The following is a 21755-nucleotide window of genomic DNA, read 5'->3' as shown; positions in this document are numbered from 1 at the left end:
TTAAAAGTGAGTATAAATAGTGCCAAACTGCCTCTGAGCTGCTAGTCTGGGCACACTGCCTATGGGGTATCCCTGCTCTGCAAGGAGCAGGACCTCTGCTGCAGCTGTACACTGCCACATCAATTAAAGTTGCTGTCTGAAACCACCCACTCACCCTTGAATTCTTTCCTGGGTGAAGCCAAGAACCCTCCTGGCTAAGCCCCAATTTGGGGGCCTGCCTGTCTTGCATCCACTTTGCGATCCTTAATGAAATAATGACATAGGCAATGATCACCAACACCTCAAGCATCACGAGAGAAAAAGAGAGACGACCAGACGTTGTGATTTCCAATGGAAAAACACTACAGCACCCAAGATGTAATTCTGCCAAAATAGAAAACGAAGCAGGAGGAAGAACTAGATCCAACCAAGCTCTTGATCCAATTTCCCATTATCTGGAAATAAAGAGGACAGATGAACATGTTCACAGGCACCATGAGCATATAACCAACAAAATCCTGAAAAAGGAACAATCTAGAAGGCCAAGTTTCTTCAACAAATAAATTGCAGCAAAAAGAAGGGAGACAGTGGAGGAGACTTGTAGACAGTGGTGTTCTGCTGAATATTTAACACCCAGCTTTCCAGAATAAAGCCACGTCCTTCTGTTAGTCAGCTCAAGGTTGCCGTAACAGAATACCATAGACTGAATGGCTTAAGTAGCAGACATTTATTTCTCATAGCCCTGGAGGCTGGGAAGTCCAAGATCAAGGTGCTGGCAGATTCAGTTCCTGGTGAGGGTTCTCTTTCTGGTTTGCAGACAGCCACCTTCTTGCTGTGCTGTGTCCTCACATGGCAAAGAGAGAGAGCTCTGATTTCTCTTCTTCTTTTTTTTTTTTTTTTTCTTTTTTGAGACAGTCTCACTCTGTTGCCCAGGCTGGAGTGCAGTGGCATGATCTCAGCTCATTGTACCCTCCACCTCCCGGGCTTAAGCGATTTTAGTGCCTCAGCCTCCCAAGTAGCTGGGACTACAGGTGTGCACCACCACGCCCGGCTAATTTTTGTATTTTTAGTAGAGACGGGTTTTCACCATGTTGGCCAGACTGGTCTCAAACTCCTGACCTCAGGTGATCCACCCACCTGGGCCTCCCAAAGTGCTGAGATTACAGGCATGAGCCACCGCACCTGGCCTCTCTTCCTGTTCTTATAACATCGCTAATCAAATAATGGGGCACAGCCCTCACAACTTCATCTAAATCTAGTTACCTCCAAAGGTCCCCCCTCCAAATACCACCACATTGGAGGATAGGGCTTCAACATATGAATTTGGTGGGGACACACACATCAGTCCAGAGCATCTCCTGATATAATATGGTAGACTAAACCACCTATGAAGAATTTCTGTCTCTCCCAGCAAGCCCAAATAGAGACCATAAATCTAACCAAACCTTCCAACCTAACTTCCAAAATAGAAGAGATACAGGGGGCAGAGGATCCAATTAATTACACCACTGGGAAGCAATTAGTCAAAACTAGTACGTGGACATTGCAGATCAAATTAACTATACCACTGGGAAGGAAGTAGCTAAATCTAGTACGTGGACATCGCAGAGAGCAACTGGTCTTCAACAAGTCAACAGCGTGGAGGAAAAAGTACTCTCAAAGGGGGAAGACTTTCCTACACTAAAAGGGACAGAAAAGACAGAATAACCAATAAGCAGACTTATTTAGATCCTGATTTGAACAAACTAACAATTAAAAACTGCTTTTTGGCCAGGCACAGTGGCTCACACCTGTAATTCCAACACTTCGGGAGGCCAAAGCTGAAGGATTACTTGAAGCCAGGAGTTCAAGACCACCCTGGGCAACATAGCAGGACCCCACCTCTATGAAAAATTTAAAAGTTAGCCAGCCATGGTGGCCCATGCCTATGGTCCCAACTACTTAGGAGGCTGAGGTGGGAGGATTGCTTGAACCCAGGAGGTCGAGGCTGCAGTGAGCTATGATTGCACCATTACGCTCCTGCCTGGGTGACAGAGCAAGACCCTGTCTTTAAAAAAAAAAAAGAAAAAAAAGAAAAAAATCAGACGTTAACAAGGAGCAGTAACAATGAAAGTAAAGCACTCTTTGTCAAGAAACAGCCCTGTAATCATTGCCTGTCAACTGAGGCCAAGCCCCGGTAAACACACTACTGAAGGCCAAGGCTGCAAGGACCACTGCTGTCCCCAAGCCTTCAGCTTCTGGACATCTTGGATCTCAAGGACAAGGGACACTTGTGATAGACAGCTCATGAGACACAGAAACATGTGACGCCCAAGCCAGCTCCAGCCTGTAACTCACCCAGGCAACAACCAGGTGCCTGCAATGCCCACGCTGGGCTTTCTGGGCAAAGAGACTCAGTCACACTCTGGAATATCAATGTGCCCCAAGCCTCCCCAACACCTTCTGGTATCCTTTTCAGGAATCCATTTCCCACAGATTCATCCACATCCTCCCTAAACCTAATTATATCCTCTCCCTGTTCTTATCCTGGTGGAAAGAGTTCTGGAAGATTCCACACTTGTTTGAGCCTCTTTTTGTTTGTGCTAAAATGATCCCTTCCAACTTTCTGCAGAGGTCCCCAAGTTCCAACCCACCAAATGCCAGAATGAGGTCCCCATTCGCTCCCGCTCTTCATGGTCCTCACCTCTTGCCTTTTTGCAGGCGTATTTCAGGCTGCAAACACCTTTTTTTTTTTTCCTTCCCACACCTTTTAATTACAAAAGTATTACATGAATATACGCTCCTTGCAAAACATCCATTCAATCCCCGTACCGGCCAGTAGGTTCTCTTAGGGACCAAGCACGGTGGCTCATGCCTGTAATCCCAGCACTTTGGGAGGCTGAGGCAGGCAGATCATTTGAGGCCAGGAGTTTGAGACCAGCCTGGCCAACATTACAACATTTTTTATTGGCCAACAATACAAAAATTAGCCAGGCGCAGTGGTGGGCACCTGTAATCCCAGCTACTTGGGAGGCTGAGGCAGGAGAATCACTTGAACTCGGGAGGCAGAGGTTGCAGTAAGCCAAGATTGCACCATTGCACTCCAGCCTGGGAGACAGAGCGAGACTCTGTCTCAAAAAAAACACAGAAACCAGAAAAACATTCAGACAAGCCACAAGCAGACAGAGGGAAAATGGGACAGTCCCCTGGCCCAGCCCTAGACTTCTTCATAACATTAACTGCTGAAATGGTTTCCTAGAAACTTTTTTCAGGCATTTATCTACCTAGATGTAGATCTGATTTTCCTTTTCATAAATGAAATCGTGCTGTATATATTATTCTGTAACTTGAAAAGCTTGTTTTTTAGACAATCCTCATATGGAACTGTGCAGAGGCCACACTAGCATGGGTGTTTGGAGAATGCTCCTCATAGAAGCCCCGGGTAAGTATTTCCAAACAAAATGAGAGAAATAGGATTGCATACAAACTTTTCCAGAGGCACTTTTATGCTTTTCTGGGTCCCGCCCTATTCAGCCATGAGTGTATATTTCTTCCCAGCATGAAACATCCCTGTCTCCTTGTTATTAAGGAATTAGCCAGAAATCATCTTGGAGTCCTCTGATTTGGTAAATATCAAGGAGAAAAAAAGAACTGGGAGCTGTCTTTTAGCTTTGATAGGCAGAGCAGTATGCTAGAAAACACCAGATCTGGGCCGGGCGTGGTGGCTCACGCCTGTAATCCCAGCATTTTGGGAGGCCGAGGCAGGAGGATCTCTTGAGGCCAGAAGTTTGAGACCAGCATGTGTAACACAGTGAGATCCCACCTCTACAAAAAATCAAAAAATTAGCCAGTCATGATGGTGCACACCTGTGATCTCAGCTACACAGGAGGCCAAGGTCGGGGGATCACTTGAGCCTGGGAGATCAGGTTTGCAGTGAGCTATGATCGCACCACTGCATTCCAGCCTGGGGAACAAGCAAGACCCTATATTAAAAAAAGAAAGAAAGAAAGAAAGCACAAGAGGTCAGTCCTGAGTGGCTCCTGGGCCTAGCAAATCCTGAGCCTCTGTTTCTTCAGCTAAAGGAAAGATACTACTCTAAATGTTTTAACCCTAGGGTTGTTAAGGATCAAAAGAAATGGAGATTGGGAGGCCAAGGCGGGAGGATCGCTTGAGCCCAGGAGTTTGCGACAAGCCTGGGCAACAGAGTTGAGATTCTGCCTCTGCAAAAAAATAAATTAAAATATAAAAAAGAGATGGAGGGAACAGACACAGGTAGTGCATTCCAGAGCGCTGTCATAGCTGTGTAGGTTGTAGTTATCACTAAATGAGAAAAGCTAAATTCAAGCGAGTTATGCAAACGAGGCGTTTGGCAACTTTTACTTGCATGCTTATGGTTTTCTGGGGAAATTCAAATGCGGGCTCCGGAGCCGCAGCCCTGAGCGTCCCGGGGGTGGCCATGGCGCCACCTGCCGGCCGAGAGGAAGGAGACGCCTGGCGGGTCCCGGCGCCCGGGCCCGGTGACCCTGCGCCCACTCCAACCCCGCCACGGAGCCACCCGATCCCAGCCGGTTCCACGTCCCGGGGTGGCTGGGGAGTCGCAGCCGAGGATCCTCCGCGGCCTCAGCCCCAAAGACTGGGCGGGAATGACCCCTCTGGTGTCCTGGGGCCGCTGATAGGAGAGGGGTGCCCGGGACGCGAGGCCTTGGCCACCCGGGAACCTGCTCTGCGACACAAAGCCGCAGCCGCGCAGGTGAGCGGCGGAGCCACGTGAGCGGCCGAACGCCCCGGGCAGAGCCCCAGCCCCAGCCACGGCGGTCGGAGCCACCTCCACTCGGAGCCCGGAACGAGGGGGCGAAGGTTGGGGAAGCGAAGAAAGGAAGGGACAGGGTGGGCGCGGCCAGAGACCACCGCAGCCCCGGAGCCGGACCCGAACCTTCAGCCCCGCAGCCCCGCAGCCCCAACCCCCAGCCTCCTCCGTCGCTCGTTCCAGCTGCCCCGTCTGCAGCACCCAGCCCCCGCCGCCCCGCGCCCCAGCCCCCAATCGCCCTGCACCCAAGACCCTTCAGTCTTTCCCCCCGTGACCCCAACCCCCAGCCACCGCCGTTTCGTCCCAGTTGCCCCGTGTCCCCTGCCCCCTGCCCCTGGCATCCGCCACCCCGCGCCCCCAGGCCCGAATCGCCCCGCACCCCAACCCCCTCCAGCTCTCGTTCCAGCTGCCCGGTGTCTGCAGCCCCCAGTCCCCGCTGCCCTGCGCCCCCAAGTCCCGGATCGCCCCACTCTTCAGCCCCCAAGCCTCGCTCCAGCCACCCAGTGGCCAGGGCCCCCGCTGTCCGCTCCCTCCCCCCACCCCCCGGCCCCTCCGCCGCGAGCTACTCACCGGCGGCTCACGTAGCCGCTGCCAGGGGAGCCGGCGCCGGGCTCGGGGTAGCCGTGCTGCTGCAAAGCTGCGGCCGAGAAGGGATAGAGGAAGCCGGTGGCCAGCGCCGACCCGCAGAGGCAGCAACACGCCCAGGGCAGGAGCAGGGCCAGCTTCATCGTGCGCAGCAGCCCGCGGGGACCCGGAGTCCCGGGCACGAGGACCGGCAGGAGCGCACCGACGCCCGGACCGAACCCGCGGCCCCGGCCGGGAGCAGAGCGAGAGGAGCGGGGCGAGCGATCGGAGCCCGGGTGCGAGCTGGAAATGTGTGGGGGGCGCCCACGCCTCTCCGGGGCCGCCTTTTCAAATTCGGCGAGGTGGGCTCTAAGCCGTCAAAGGGGGCGTGGGGCTTTTTTGTTAACCCTCGGCGGTCCGGGGCCGAGGCGGCGGCAGTGGCGGCAGAGCTAGGGTGCGAGCTCCGCAGGAGGTCCCTGGAGCCTAACACCCCGAAAGCCAGACCTCGCGCCCAGGCCCCCGCTACACACCTTAGAACCTTTGAAACCAAACCTTCTTCGGGTCCGCGAATGCTTTCGGAGCGCCCGTTCTGTGTCTGCCAATTTCACCTGGACGATGTTGGTGAATCCTCGCCACACTGCCCTCGATGGTCCCATTCAGAAGTGGAAACTGAGGCTGGAGAAAGTTAAGCCAGACAAATGCAAGTCTTCCGATCCTTGTGCAGGGCTCTTTGGATCAAAGCACTGCGTTCCCGTGAGAAACTGACCAGAGCTTCCCAGGATTCTCCTCCTTCCCCTTTAACCTCCAGCCCCCACCTGCCCCGCTGTCTCTTCCAGGTAAGAAGCTTTGGGAGGGGCGGAAGGGTCAGTTGGGGTGAGAAGTTGTAGCTAGATTGGGAGGCCGAGGTGGGCGGATCACCTGAGGTCAGGAGTTCGAGACCAGCCTGGCCAACATGGTAAAACCTCGTCTCTACTAAAAATACAAAAATTAGCCTAGTGTGGTGGCAGGTGCCTGTAATCTCAACTACAGGCTGGGCTGAGGCAAGCCAATCACTTGAACTCAGGAGGTGGAGGGTGCAGTGAGCCAATATCAGGCCACTGGCCTCCAGCCTGGATGACAAAGTGAGGCTCCATCTCAAAAAAAGAAAAAAGTTGTAGCTAGAATCACAGATTCATGAGACATCCTATCCAGAAAAGGGCTTCAGGAAGATGTAGGACAATCCCACCTTTTATAAATAGAAAAGCAGAGTCCCAGATCCCATGCTGGGCCCAAGGCCAGCCTGGACCCAAGTTTTGGTCTTTTCTATGTTGCAGGATTCCCATAGGGCTTGGACCCTGCTCCAGGCCCAGGTGGGACCAGAAATCCAGCCCGTACTCTACTTGCCCGGGTTGGGAGCATTTTGTTCTTTTTTTTTTTTTTTTTTTTTTTTTTGAGTTGGAGTCTCGCTCTGTCACCCAGGCTGGAGTGCAGTGGTGCGATCTCGGCTCACTGCAACCTCTGCCTCCCGGGTTCAAGTGATTCTTCTGCCTCAGCCTCCCGAGTAGCTGGGATTACAGGCAAGCAATACCATTTCGGGTTAATTTTTGTATTTTTAGTAGAGACGGGGTTTCGCCATGTTGGCCAGGCTGGTTTCGAACTCCTGACCTCAGGTGATTCGCCCACCTCCGCCTCCCAAAGTGCTGGGATTACAGGTGTGAGCCACCTAGCCCGGCCTGGGAGCTTTTTTCCTAATTCTTCCAAAAGCAACCTAAGGGTGCAGATGCCCTGAGGCTTGCTCTGCCCCTGTGACCAGTTGAAAACTCCTGTCTGTAAAATGCCTACAGGATGGAGAAAAACCATCAAATATGGAAGTGTTTGCTGGACTGCAGCACATTTTGCAAAAGGATTGTAGAGGCCGGTGGCAATGGCTCACTTCAGTAATCCTAATGCTTTGGAAGCCGGGCACAGTAGCTCACGCCTGTAATCCCAGCACTTTGGGAAGTCGAGGTGGGCAGATTACTTGAGGTCAGGAGTTCAAGACCAGCCTGGCTAACATGGTGAAACCCTGTCTCTACTAAAAAATAGAAAAAATTACCTGGGCGTAGTGGCATGCACTTGTAATCCCAGCTACTCAGGAGGCTGAGGCAGGGGAATCGCTTGAACCCGGGGTTGCAGTGAGCTGAGATCATGCCACTGCACTCCAGCCTGGGGGACAGAGTGAGACTCCGTCTCAAAAAACAAAACAGCAAAGACCTAATGCTTTGGGAGGCTGAGGCGGGAGGATTGCTTAAGGCCAGGAGTTCGAGGCCAGCTTGAACAACATAGTGAGACCCCCCATCTCTACAAAAAAAAAAAAAAGCAAAGCGTGGAGGTGTGTGCCTGTAGTCCCAGCTACTCGGGAGTCCGAGGCAGGAGGATTGCTTGAGCCTAAGGGTTCAAGGCTGCAGTGAGCCATGATGGTGCCATGACACTTCAGCCTGGGTTACATACTAAGCCTGTCCTTCTCCCCTCAAAGAAGGATTGTAGGATTGTTGTTAGAAGACGACAGGAAGATGGCCGAGCGTGGTGGCTCACGCCTGTAATCCCAGCACTTTGGGAGGCCAAGGCAGGTAAATCACAAGGTCAGGAGTTCGAGACCAGCCTGCCCAACATGGTGAAACCCTGTCTCTACTAAAAATACAAAAATTGGCTGGGCGTGGTGGCGGGCGCCTGTAATTCCCAGCTACTCAGGAGGCTGAGGCAGGAGAGTCACTTGGACCTGAAAGGCGGAGGTTGCAGTGAGCCAAGATCTCGCCACTGCACTCCAGAGCAAGACTCTGTCTCAATAAATAAATAAATAAATAAATGGAATGTCCATACTTCCCAAGTCCTAAGTCTCTGTCTTAAACTCAGAGTTGGTCATCTAGGAGTAAACAGCCTCCTAATGGAATCGCTTCGTTCCTCTCGCCCTCCTTCCCTCCCTTGAGGCCTAAAAGATTTGGAGAATTTAGGTTATCAGGGGATGTTCAGTGCCTCCCCCAAAAAGAATCTGAACTGTGCTCCTTGGGCAGTTGGCCAACACCTAATAAATGATGAGGTCATCCCCCCCAGGAATTTGTAAGCGTTCTGCCTTCCACCTTCCCCTGCCTTCCACGCATAATGAGATCTTAAAGAGCAGAGAAATTCCATATTCCATGTTGCTGTCAACCGGGCTTTATGCTGCTGGGCATCACGGTAAGGGAACAGCAATATCGTTTATTATCTTCAACTCATTTTTCCAGTGCCAGGGGCTGCACCCAAGCTAGAGTGACCATGGAGAAACGGGGAGACAAAGGAATAACATTACTCCATATAGTGCTAGAGTATTTTAGGACAAAAGCCTCTTTATTTTTATTTTTTTTTTTTCTTGAGACTGGATCTCGCTCTATCACCCAGGCTGGAGTGCAGTGGTATAGTCTCAGCTCACTGCAACCTCTGCCTCCTGGGTTCAAGTGATTCTCCTGCCTCAGCCTCCCAAGTAACTGGGACTACAGGCGTCTGCCACCACACTCAGCTAATTTTTTTTTTTTTTTTTTTTTTTTTTTTTTTTTTTTTTTTTAGTAGAGAAAGGGTTTCACCATGTTTGCCAGGCTGGTCTTGGACTCCTGACCTTTGATGATCCGCCCACCTCAGCCTCCCAAAGTGCTGAGATTACAGACGTGAGCCACTGTGCCCAGCCTAGGATGAAAGTCTTTAGGACAAGCATGAATACATCCCAGAAATTGCAGGAATAAGACAGTCATCTGAGTTTCATCTTTTTTAAACCATGCCTCTGTCTCCCAGGCTGGAGTGCAGTGGTGCCATCTCAGCTCACTGCACCTCGACCTCCTGAGCATCATTCCTCCCACACCTCAGCCTCCCGAGTAGCTGGGACTACAGGCATGCACCACCAAGCCCAGCTGATTTTTATATTTTTAATAGAGATAGGGATTTGGCATGTTGCCCAGGCTGGCCTTGAACTCCTGGCCTCAAGGAATCCACCTGCTTTGGCTTCCCAAAGTGTTGGGATTACAGGTGTGAGCCACCATGCCTGGTCCTCTTCTTCATGTCCAGGACAATAGGTTCATTCTGGCCCATAAGCATATAACAAGCCACTTCTATATGCCCGTCTCTGTGCTGGGTGCAGCAAAGGGATGTTGAAAATGCAAATAGCCTGGTACCCACCCTCCAAGTGCTTACAATATTATTTCAGAAGGCATTAAAAAGATAGCTGGCGGCCGGGCGTGGTGGCTCACGCCTGTAATCCCAGCACTTTGGGAGGCCAAGGAGGGTGGATCATTTGAGGTCAGGAGATCGAGACCAGCCACACCAACAGAGTGAAATCCAGTCTCTACTAAAAATAAAAAAAAATTAGCTGGGCATGATGGTGCACGCCTGTAGTCCCAGCTACTCGGAAGGCTGAGGCAGGAGAATCGCATGAACCCGGGAGGCAGAGGTTGCAGTGAGCCGAGATCTCGCCACTGCACTCCAGCCTGGGCGACAGAGCAAAACTCCGTCTCAAAAAAAAAAAAAAAGATAGCTGGCAGACTGGACAGATGCATACGAGATGAGGTTCCCTTTTTTATTTTTATTTCATTTTATATTTTTACTTTTTTTTTTGAGACGGAGTCTGGCTTTGAAGCCCTGGCTGTAGTGTAGTGGTCTAATCTCGGCTCACTGCAACCTCTGCCTCCTGGGTTCAACCGATTCTCCTGCCTCAGCCTCCCAAGTAGCTGAGATTCAAGCAATTCTCCTGCCTCAGCCTCTGGAGTAGCTGAGATTATAGTGCCCACCCCGACGCCCAGGTAATTTTTGTATTTTTAGTAGACACGGGGTTTCACCATGTTGGACAGGTTGGTCTCAAACTCCTAATCTCAAATGATCCACCCACCTCAGCGTCCCAAAAGTGCTGGGATTACAGGCATCAGCCACCGTGCCCAGCCAATTTTATTTATTTTTAGACAAAGTCTTGCTCTATTGCCCAGGCTGTAGTGCAGTGGCACAATCATAGCTCACTATAACCCTCGACCTCCCAGGCTCAAGCAATCCTCCCACCTCAGCCTCCCGAATAGCTGGGACTACAGGCATGCACCACCACGCCTGGCTAATTTGCTATTTTTGTTTTTCATAGAGACAGAGTCTGGCCATGTTGCTTAGGCAGGTTTCGAATTCCTTGCCTCAGCCTCTCAAGGAATTTGCATTGTTTTTAATGAAAAAACACACATATGGTGAACAGTAAAAGTGGGAGAATTGAACAGCCCTAAAATCAAGTAGTCAACAGAGTCCTCCAAAGGGCCAAGTTTTCTACATTAGAATGTTAGCTGCAGGCCAGGCGCAGTGGCTCACGCCTGTAATCCCAGGCGTGGGATTACACGTGGGAGGTATGAGAGGCTGAGGTGGGCGGATCCCTGAGCTCTGGAGTTCAAGACCAGCCTGGCCAACATGGTAAAACCCCATCTCTACAAAAAATATAAAAATTAGCTGGGTGTGGTAGCTCATGCCTGTAATCCCAGCTATTCGGGAGGCTGAGGCAGGAGAATTGCTTAAGCCCAGGAGATGGAGGTTGCAGTGAGCCGAGATCATGCCACTGCACTCCAGCCTGGGTGACAGAGTGATTCTGTCACAAAAAAAAAGAAAAAAAAAAAGAATGTTAGCTGCTGTTGTCACGACAGCTGCCACCTCCACCCCTCGGAGTCCCAATATTCCACACAAGTACTTGTCTCTATTTCAAAACTGTGCCCTTGCCATTGTCTAAATCCATGCAAAACTTCTGGAAAGGCAGAAGCCATTATTCCCAAGAACCAGAGACATCTAGCATTAAAGGCCTTGATTTGGGCTGGGCACAGTGGCTCATGCCCATGGGAGGCCAAGGCAGGAGCTCAGGAGTTCAAGGCCAGCCTGGGCAACATAGTGAGAATGTATCTCTACAAAAACAACTAAAAAAAAAAAATAGCTGAGTAATTGTTAATTAATCCCGGCTGCTTGGGAGGCTGAGGCGGGAGGATCGCTTGAGGCCAGGAGTTGGCAGCTGCAGTGAGCTGTGATCACCCACTGCACTCCAGCCTGGACAACACAGCAGATTCCATCTCAAAAAAAAAAAAAAAATTTTGGAGTTGCGACCCAGGTTTCAGTTCTCCTTCCTCCTCCTTTCCTTGGTGACATTTGGTTACCACATAACCACCCCCCATATCCCCACTAAAATGGAAGCTGGACAAACATGGCTGTCTGTTCACAAAGTGCTTTCTTGGCCCTTGTGTCCTCAACTGCTCATAGAGATGCTGACATGGACAAGGTAGTGATTGTCATTATCCCTACTCCACCTCCTGGGTTCAAGCGATTCTTCTGCCTCAGCCTCCCAAGTAGCTGGGATTACAGGCATGCACCATCACGCCCAGCTAATTTTGCATTTTTAGTAGAGTTGGGGTTTCTCCGTGTTGGTCAGGCTGGCCTCAAACTCCCGACCTCAGGTGATCTGCCTGCCTCAGCCTCCCAAAGTACTGGGATTACAGGTGTGAGCCACCGTGCTCAGCCCATATCCCCATTTTACAGATGGGAAGACAGAGGAAGCGACTTGTCAAGGATCTGTGTTCCTCCCATGCTATAAGTGCACAAAAGCCTTAGGAACACGGTTGTTTGTACAAAGAGAGTTCAGATTTCTGTTTTTCTTTTTTGAAAAGGAGTCTTGCTCTGTCACCCAGGCTGGAGTGCAGTGGCACAATCTCTGCTCACTGCAACCTCCACCTCCCAGGTTCGAGTGATTCTCCTGCCTCCGCCTCCCGAGTAGATGGGATTACAGGTGCCTGTCACCACGCCCAGCTAATTTTTGTATTTTTAGTAGAGACGGGGTTTCACCATGTTGGCCAGGCTGGTCTTGAACTCCTGACCTCAAATGATCTGCCCACTTTGGTCTTCCAAAATGCTGGGATTACAAGCATGAACCACCACACTCTGCCCCTCATTTTTCAAATAGGTCATTTTTTTTGTTGTAACTTTTAAAGGAATTCAAAAACTGCCTGTTTTGACAGTTGCTCAAAAAATTAAACCTCATGTTACCCTGTGGCCCAGCAGGTATATATCCCAAAGTAGGAAAACACATACTCACAAAAACTTGTACATGTTTATAGCCACATGATTGAAAAATTGCCAAAAAATAGAAGCAATCCAAATGAATTGATTTAAAAAAAGAAGGTGCTATATGTGTACAATGGAATATTATTCAGCCATGAAAAGGAATACAGTACTTGATACATCGTGGATGAACCTTGGAAGCATTATGCTGAGTGAAAGAAACAAGACGTGAATGTCACATAAGTCCATTTATGTGAAGTGTCCAGAATACACAAATCTACAGAGATAAAAAGTAGACAGGAGATTAGTTATAGAGCATGAGACTGTCCCCAAGGCTGGAGTAGATTTTTTTTTTTATTTTTGAGACCAAGTCTCACTCTGTCACCCAGGCTGGAGTGCAATGGCACGATCTCTCCTCACTGCAACCTCTGCCTCCTGAGTTCAAGCAGTTCTCCTGCCTCAGCCTCCCAAGTATCTGAGATTACAGGCACATGACACCACACCTAGCTAATTTCTTTTTTTTTTTTTTTTTTTTTTTAAAGTAGAGACGGGGTTTCACCATGTTGGTCAGGCTGGTCTTGAACTTCTGACCTCAGGTGACCCGCCCGCCTTGGCCTTCTAAAGTGCTGAGATGACATGCGTGAGTCACCATGCCTGGCCAGATCAGATTTCTAGATGAAAGAAGACAAGCTTCACCAAGGAAGTGGGCTCCGTGACAGTTTTGTTTCCAGACCTTTCTGATAAGAACGTAATCGGTCAGCATCCTCTTCAGCAGACAAAAAGCAGATCTTGCTTCTGCTGAAGTCAGCAGGGAGAGCCACTGAACAGAGAAGTAAATACTCATGATGCTAAAGCCAATGTAAATATTGACCTCTTGGCATGATAAATCCTCCTGTTAATCTAAAACAGAGATCCGCCCCACCACACCCATTGCCCTATAGAACATGGATTCTGCAATTCTCTCAGAAGTTCAGGAAGGCGCTGGTAGGAACAGAATTGTTTTCATCCTGATTTCTCCAGCAGTCTGTTCTCCCAGCTGTTCTGGATCCCAAAACAACGCAGGAATGGGCTGGAGTTAACTCAAGGGAGCAGGGGAGTCAAAACAAAAGATTTCTTTGCTTTGCTGCAAGTGTTCCCTACTTGGCCAGGGCAAGATGCAAGCAGAACATATAGATATTATAGAAGATCCCCACTTTTTGATTTTTTTTTTTTTTTTTTTTTTTTTTTTTTTTTTTTTTGGAGACATGGTCTCACTCTGTCGCCCAAGCAGGAGGGCAGTGGAGCGATCGCGGCTCACTGCAGCCTCGACCTCCTGGGCTCAGGTGATCCTCCCACCTCAGCCTCCCAAGTAGCTAGGACCACAGGCACACACCACCATGCCCAGCTAATTTTTTGTAGAGACTGGGGTCTCCCTGTGTTGCCCAGGCTGGTCTCAAGCTCCTGGACTCGAGCAATCCCTCCACTTCACCCTCCCAAAGTGCTGGGATTACAGGCGTGAGCCACCTCGACCAGCCTGAATTTTCTTCTTTACCTGGACACCCCCAAAATTCCACTCAGGCCCTATGAAAGTGAATACTTCTTTGCTCTGCCTATTAACAGGTATAAACTTGCCTGTTTCCTCAAACATCAGTGGTGAACTAGATATTCAGAAGACAGCAAATTAAATGGCTATTCCAATAGTCCATTTTGTTTTTGTTTTTGGTCTTTTTGAAGATGGAGTCTTGCTCTGTCACCCAGGCTGGAGTGCAGTGGCCGATTTCCACTCACTGCAACCTCTGCCTCCTGAGTTCAAGCCATTCCCCTTCCTCAACCTCCTAAGTAGCTGGGACTACAGGCGCAAGTCACCATGCCTGGCTAATTTTTTTTTTTTTTTTTTTTTGACAGAATTTTGCTCCTGTTGCCCAGGCTGGAGTACAATGGTGTAATCTCGGCTTACCACAAACTCTGCCTCCCGGGTTGAAGCGATTTTCCTGCCTCAGCCTACCAAGTAGCTGAGATTACAGGCATGCGCCACCACGCCCAACTAATTTTGTATTTTTAGTAGACACCGAGTTTCTCCATGTGGGTCAGGCTGGTCTTGAACTCCTGGCCTCAGGTGATCCATCTGCCTCAGCCTCCCAAAGTGCTGGGATCACAGGCATGAACCACCGCATGCACCCGGCTGCCTGGCTAATTTTTTTTTTTTTTTTTTTTTTTTTCCTGAGACGGAGTCTTGTGCTGTCGCCCAGACTGGAGTACAGTGGCGTGGTCTCGGCTCGCTGCAAACTCCACCTCCCGGGTTCAAGCGATTCTCCTGCCTCAGCCTCCCGAGTAGCTGGGACTATAGGCGCCTGCCACCACACACGGCTAATTTTTGTATTTTTAGTACAGGCGGGGTTTCACCATGTTGGCGGACTGGTCTCAAACTCCTGACCTCATGATCTGCCCACCTCCGCCTCCCAAAGTGCTGGGATTACAGATGTGAGCCACCATGCCTAGCCAATTTTTTTGTATTTTTAGTAGAGACAGGTTTCATCATGTTGGTCAGGTTTGTCTCAAACTCCTGACCTCGGGCGATCCGCCCTCCTCGGCCTCCCAAAGTGCTGGGATTACAGGCATGAGCCACCACACCTAGACTCAAAGGGATCTTCTTGATGCCTGTCCATCTGCACCGTTGGGGGGCCTGGTCACATTCCTGTCCTTCAGTTTCCCACCTGTGTCCTTCCTTCTCACCAATCCAACCCTAATCCATGGCAAGCCACACCAAGCCCACTGGTGCCCACCAGGTGAGACATCATGTCTCCCTCAGTTTGATTTACAGGATCCTTCAGAAGAATGCAAATAAAAAGACATTGTCCCTGGCCAGACATGGTGGCTCATGCCTGTAATCCCAGCACTTTGGGAGGCTGAGGTGGGTGGATCCCCAGAGATCAGGAGTTTGAGACCAGCCTGGCCAACGTGGTGAAACCCCATCTCTATTAAATATACAAAAAAATTAGTCATGCATGGTAGTGGGCACCTGTAATCCCAGCTACTTAGGGGACTGAGGCAGGAGAATCGCTTGAACCCGGAAGGCAGAGGTTGCAGTGAGCCAAGATCGTGCCATTGCACTCCAGCCTGGGCGACAGAGTGAGACTCCATCTCAAAAAAAAAAAAAAGACATTATCCCCGATACCACACAATTCTAAGTTAGCAGGTCAGAGGAGCGAGTGGAGGCAGAGGGTCTGGTGACCAGGAAATCCACGTGGTGTCGAGAGGGGATTGGAAGGTAGAGGAAGGTGGAAGGTAGAGGAAGGATTCAAAGCTAAGAGGTAGGGAGGTGCCTTGAGGCAGAGGTGGGCAGAGGGTCGAAGGTAAGACTGTGTGTGGGGCTGAGATGGCTGAAACATGAAGGGGCTAGGTTTGAACCAAAGGTGCACGCCCAACTAAACACACATGTGCTCTTGGCAGGGACTCACACCTGTGCACACCACAGGGGCTCATACCTGTGCTCACAGTGTGTCCGGAATTGGTGGGTCCTTGGTCTCACTGACTTCAAGAATGAAACCACAGACCCTCGCGGTGAACGTTACAGCTCTTAAGGTGGCGTGTCTGGAGTTTGTTCTTTCTGATGTTCGGATGTGTTTAGAGTTTCTTCCTTCTGGTGGGTTCGTGGTCTTACTGGCTCAGGAGTGAAGCTACAGACCTTCACGGTGAGTGTTACAGCTCTTAAAGCAGCGCTACAGCTCTTAAAGCAGCGTCTGGAGTGGTTCGTTTCTCCCAGTGGGCTCATGGTCTCATTGGCTTCATGAGTGAAGCTGCAGACTTTCGCGGTAAGTGTTACAGCTCATAAAAGCAGTGTGGACCCAAAGAGCAAAACAACAAAGCTTCCACACTCTGGTAGAGGACCCGAGCAAATTGCTACTGCTGGCTCAGGGCAGCCTGCTTTTATTCTCTTATCTGGCCCCACCCACATCCTGCTGATTGGTAGAGCCTAGTGGCCTGTTTTGACAGGGTGCTGATTGGTGCGTTTACAATCCCTGAGCTAGATATAAAGGTTCTCCACGTCCCCATCAGATTAGTTAGATACACAGTATTGACACAAAGGTTCTCCAAGGCCCCACCAGAGCAGCTAGATACAGAGTGTCGATTGGTGCATTCACAAACCTTGAGCTAAACACAGGGTGCTGATTGGTGTATTTACAATCCCTGAGCTAGGCATAAAGGTTCTCCAAGGCCCCACCAGAGCAGCTAGATACAGAGTGTGGATTGGTGCACTCACAAACCTGGAGCTAAACACAGGGTGCTGATTGGTGTATTTACAATCCCTGAGCTAGACATAAAGGTTCTCCAAGGCCCCACCAGAGCAGCTAGATACAGAGTGTGGATTGGTGCACTCACAAACCTTGAGCTAAACACAGGGTGCTGATTGGTGTATTTACAATCCCTGAGCTAGACATAAAGGTCCTCCTAAGGCCCCACCAGACTCAGGAGCCCAGCTGGCTTCACCCAGTGAATCCCACACCGGGGCTGCAGGTGGAGCTGCCTGCCAGTCCCGCGCCGTGCGCTCGCACTCCTCAGCCCTTGGGTGGTCGATGGGACTGGGCGCCCTGGAGCAGGGGGTGGTGCTCGTCGGGGAGGCTCGGGCCGCACAGGAGCCCATGGAGTGGGTGGGAGGCTCAGGCATAGCGGGCTGCAGGTCCCGAGCCCTGCCCCGCGGGAAGGCAGCTAAGGCTCGCTGAGAAATCGAGCGCAGCGCCGGTGGGCTGGCACTGCTGGGGGACCCAGTACACCCTCCGCAGCTGCTGGCCCGGGTGCTAAGTCTCTCATTGCCCGGGGCCAGCAGGGCTGGCCGACTGCTCCGAGTGCAGGGCCCGCCAAGCCCACGCCCACCCAGAACTCCAGCTGGCCCGCAAGCGCTGCACGCAGCCCCGGTTCCTGCTCGCGCCTCTCCCTCCACACCTCCCTGCAAGCTGAGGGAGTGGGCTCCAGCCTTGGCCAGCCCAGAAAGGGGCTCCCCCAGTGCAGTGGTGGGCTGAAGGGCTCCTCAAGTGCCGCCAAAGTGGGAGCCCAGGCAGAGGAGGTGCCGAGAGCAAGCGAGGGCTCTGAGGACTGCCAGCACAATGTCATCTCTCAACAGCAGGGACTCAAACCTGTGCAGGCACACCGAGCTGGAGAGAGGACATCTCCCAGAGGCGGCTGACCAATGAGCCAGAGTTCTGCCTTGAGATACAATCAATCCCCCAATTCTGAAATCCCTTCCTCACCTCCAGCCCCACCCAGGAAGACCAGAGCTCATGAAAAAAACCGTGAGGAGGAGGCATCTGTGCGGCTTTGGAGACCAGCCTCAGGCTACAGGTTACAAGAGGAAGCCATGGTCTTCTGAAGAGCAAGTCCAGGGCAGTTGTGGTGGCTCACACCTATAATCCCAACAGTTTTGGAGGCCAAGGTGGGAGGATCACTGGAGCCCAGGAGTTTGAGAACAGGACAATAAAGTGAGACCCCATCTCTACAAAAATAAAAAAAAATTAGCCAGGCGTGCTAGCATGCGCCTGTGGTCCCAGCTAAATGGAAGGCTGAGGCAGGAGGATCACCTGAGCTCAGGAGATCAAGGCTGCAGTGAGCCATGTTTGTGCCACTGCACACCAGCCTAGGTGACACAGCAAGACACTGTCTCAAAAAATAAAGAAAATACATGCATAAATATAAAAAGGAGACCAGGTCCGCAGCTGGAGGGCTGGGTGGCAGTGGGAAATGAAAATCCAAGGAGCAAAACCAAAAAAGTGTGCAAAAGCCAGGCACAGCAGAGAGCAAGCCGTGGCCCCGGCGATCGCTGAGAGGGCGGCGCTGCCCCGTCCGCCCCCAGACATCAGCATCCTCCCCTCCCATAGGCCCTCAGACTCAGCAAGTTAAAAACTGAACCCGGGCTGGGCATGGTGGCTCACACCTCTAATCCTAGCACTTTGGGAGGCTGAGGCGGGCCAGATCACATGAGACCAGGAGTTCGAGACCAGCCTGGTCTATATCGTGAAACCCCGTCTTTACTAAAAATACAAAAATTACCAGGGTGTGGTGGCGCACATCTGTAATCCCAGCTACTCAGGAGGCTAAGGCACGAGAATCGCTTGAACCCAGGAGGTGGAGTTTGCAGTGAGCCACTGTGCTCCAGCATGGGTGACAGAGGGAGACTGTCTCAAAAAGGCAAAAACAAAAAAACCAAAACCGAACCCAATCAGGCACTGTGACTCATTCATATAATCCCAACACTTTTGGAGGTTGAGGTGGGAGGATCACTTGAGCCCAGGAGGTCGAGGCTGCAGTGCACTGTGATCGTGCCACTGCACTCCAGACAAGATGCTGTCTCAAAAAAAATAAATAAAATAAAATAAATAAAATAAAATGTATCATGCACATCCTCTGTGCTCTCAAAGATCTTTTCGCCACCTTATGACTACATTCACCTCCCCTCGGCATGACCACTTTTTTTTATGGGTTTTTTTTTTTTTTTTTTTTTTTTTGGAGACAGTCTTGCTCTGCTGCCCAGGCTCAGCTCACTGCAACCTCCATCTCCCGGGTTCAAGCGATTCTCCTACCTTAGCTTCCGGAGTAAGTGGAGTGGGATTACAGGCACCTGCCACAATGCCTGGCTAAGTTTTTGTGTTTTTAGCAGAGATGGGGTTTCCACCATGTTGGCCAGGCTGGTCTCAAACTCCTGACCTCAAGTGATCCCTCCAGCTCGGCCTCCCAAATACTGGGATTACAGGTGTGAGCCTCGGTGCCTGGCCACTTTTTTTTTTTTAAGAGATAGGGTCTCACTCTGTTGTTTAGGCTGCAGTGGTGCAATCATGGCTCTCTGCAGCCTCAACTTCCTGGGCTCAGGTGATCCTCCCACCTCAGCCTCCCAAGTAGCTGAGACTGCAGGTGTCTGCACCACCCTGCTCAGCTAATTTTTTTTTTTTTTTTTTGGTAGAGATGGGATCTTGCTTTGTTGCCCAGGCTGGCCTTAAATTCCTGGCCTCAGGCGATCCTCCCACCTTGGCCTCTCAAAGTGCTGGGATTACAGGCATTAGCCACCGCGCCTGGCCTCATGCTCACTTCCTAACACATCTGCCATGTTAACACAGTGCACGACAGAGTGCACACTCGGAGAACAGGATAACTTCTCATTCATGTCTATGTTCCCAGGCCTGACAGCCTCATGCTCATCACAGCTTTTTTTCTGAGATGCAGTCTTGCTCTGTCACCCAGGCTGGAGTGCAATGGCACGATCTCAGCTCACTACAACTTCTGCCTCCCAGGTTCAAGCGATTCTCCTGCCTCAGCCTCCCGAGTAGTTGGGATTACAGGTGCCCGCCACCACGCCCAGCTAATTTTTGTATTTTTAGTAGAGATGAGGGTATCATCATGTTGGCCAGGCTGTTCTCAAACTGGTGACTTCAGGTGATCTGCCCGCCTCGGCCTCCCAAAGTGCTGGGATTACAGGTGTGAGCCACCATGCCCAGCCATACTAATCACACCTTAGTAAGTATTAGCTGGATATCTGAGTGGATCAACGAACCATGAGGTTCAGTCTCACAAGCCCCCAGAGAAAGGAGAGCTGCAGGCCACGCTGCCATTTGGGAGGCGGCCCCTGCCGGCTCCTGCACTCGGCACTTAAGCTGGCAGCTCAGTGGGCAGAGGCTGCAGGTGAGGTCAGCTCCAACCGGGGCTTCCTTCACATTTAACATCTCATTAAGTTCCTGGAGGCATCTGGAGGGCATTCATTAAAGTTTCTCCAACCCTGAGCAACACAAGTGTTTACTGTGTGTTCTTATTTATTTTCTTTTTTTTTTTTTTTTTGAGACAGAGTCTCACTCTGTCGCCCACGCTGGAGTACAGTGGCACGGTCTTGGCTCACTGCAACCTCCACCTACTGGGTTCAAGCAATTCTCTGCCTCAGCCTCCCAAGCAGCCGGGATTACAGGCACCTGCCACCATGCTTGGCTAATTTTTTTTTGTAATTTTAGTAGAGATGGGGTTTCACCATCTTGGCCAGGCTAGTCTCGAACTCCTGACCTCATGATCCACCTGCCTGGGCCTCCCAAAGTGCTGGGATTACAGGCGTGAGCCACCGCACCAGGCCTATCTGTCTTCATTTATTTTTATACAACAAAACCAAGGCCGGGCACGGTGGCTCATACCTGTAATCCCAGCACTTTGGGAGGCCGAGGCGGGTGGATCACTTGAGGTCAGGAGTTCGAGACCAGCCTGGCCAACATGGTGAAACCCCATCTCTACTAAAAATATGAAAATTAGTTAGGCATGGTGGCACACTTCTGTAATTCCAGCTACTCAGGAGGCTGAAGCAGGAGAATTGCTTGAACCCAGGAGGTGGAGGCTGCAGTGAGCCAAGATCGCACCACTGCACTCCAGCATGGGTGACAGAACGAGACTCTGTCTCAGAAAAAAAAAAAAAAAGTGAAGACAAAAACAAAGAGAACATTGCAAATAAAAATGTCAGGTGGGTCCTGTCATTTAACCAGCCCAAGAGAAAGAATTAATCATTCATTCCAATAAAGACCAGGACCTGTCTTCACACATCTCTATCCAAAATTATTGAGTTGAATACTTAAGAAAGGGTCATCCAGTGCTATCTTCAAATCAAAAGTCTCCAGATGGTCCTGGAAATATCAGCCCTACATCATCTTGTGCTGATTACTTATAGAGGATCTGTGAGGTACGTGATCAAAGTACCTACCCTGTGCTCCTCAGAAGCTAATTTTTGCTCGGTGGCTGAAGCCTGTCATCTCAGCCCTTTGGGAGACTGAGGTGGGAGGATCACTTGAGGCCAGGAGTTTGAGAACAGCCTGGGCAATATAGCGAGGCCCCCCCCATCTCCAAATAAATAATTAATTAATTAAAAAATAAATTAGGCTGGGCACAGTGGCTCTCATCTGTAATTCCAGCACTTTGGGAGGCTGAGGTGGGCAGATCACTTGAGGTCAGGAGTTCGAGACCAGACTGGCCAACATGGAGAACCTTGTCTCTACTAAAACTACAAAAATCAGCTGGGCATGGTGTAGCTATAATCCCAGCCACTCGGGAGAATCGCTTGAACCCGGGAAGTGGAGGTTGCCATGAGCCGCGATCATGCCACTGCACTCCAGCCTGGGCAACAGAGCAAGACTCTGTCTCAACAAATATATATAAAAAATAATAAAATAATAAAAAAATAAATTAGCCAGAGGTGGTAGCATGAGCCTATAGTCTCAGCTACTCAGGAGGTAAGAGGATAGCTTGAGCCCAGGAGTTCGAAACCAGCCTGGGAAATATAACAAGACCCTGTCTCTACAAAAAGTTTTTAAAAAATTAGCCGAGTGTGGTGTTGTCCACCTTTAGTCCCAGCTACACGGGAGGCTGAAGCAGGAGGATCACTTGAGCTCA

The 21755-nt window shown here is 50.6% G+C and overlaps 1 protein-coding gene and 1 long non-coding RNA gene across 4 annotated transcripts in view; one reads left to right on the top strand and one right to left on the bottom strand.

The window, feature by feature from the left end:
• COL26A1 (collagen type XXVI alpha 1 chain) overlaps positions 1 to 5653 on the bottom strand; it is a 195538-nt gene extending 189885 nt beyond the window's left edge. For both annotated transcript variants that reach the window (XM_009443635.4, XM_519281.8), the window contains exon 1: positions 5337 to 5653. In XM_009443635.4, the coding sequence (XP_009441910.1) occupies positions 5337 to 5494 (158 nt within the window). In that variant the 5' untranslated portion in view covers positions 5495 to 5653. The remainder of the gene's footprint in view (positions 1 to 5336) is intronic.
• A 200-nt stretch (positions 5654 to 5853) lies between these two features.
• Positions 5854 to 20826, top strand: LOC129144598 (uncharacterized). 2 transcript variants are annotated; one of them, XR_008549042.2, is made up of 3 exons: positions 5854 to 6166; positions 15804 to 16045; positions 17606 to 20826. It is a non-coding gene; the product is annotated as an uncharacterized LOC129144598 (long non-coding RNA). The 2 variants fall into 2 exon arrangements; XR_010158914.1 differs by having other exon boundaries at positions 15804 to 20826.
• Positions 20827 to 21755: the final 929 nt, after the last annotated feature.

Source organism: Pan troglodytes, chromosome 6 (genome assembly GCF_028858775.2).
Source record: "Pan troglodytes isolate AG18354 chromosome 6, NHGRI_mPanTro3-v2.0_pri, whole genome shotgun sequence".
NCBI lineage: Eukaryota > Metazoa > Chordata > Mammalia > Primates > Hominidae > Pan > Pan troglodytes.
Note: the sequence above shows the minus strand (reverse complement) of the source record. Positions and strands in the feature narration are given on the sequence as shown.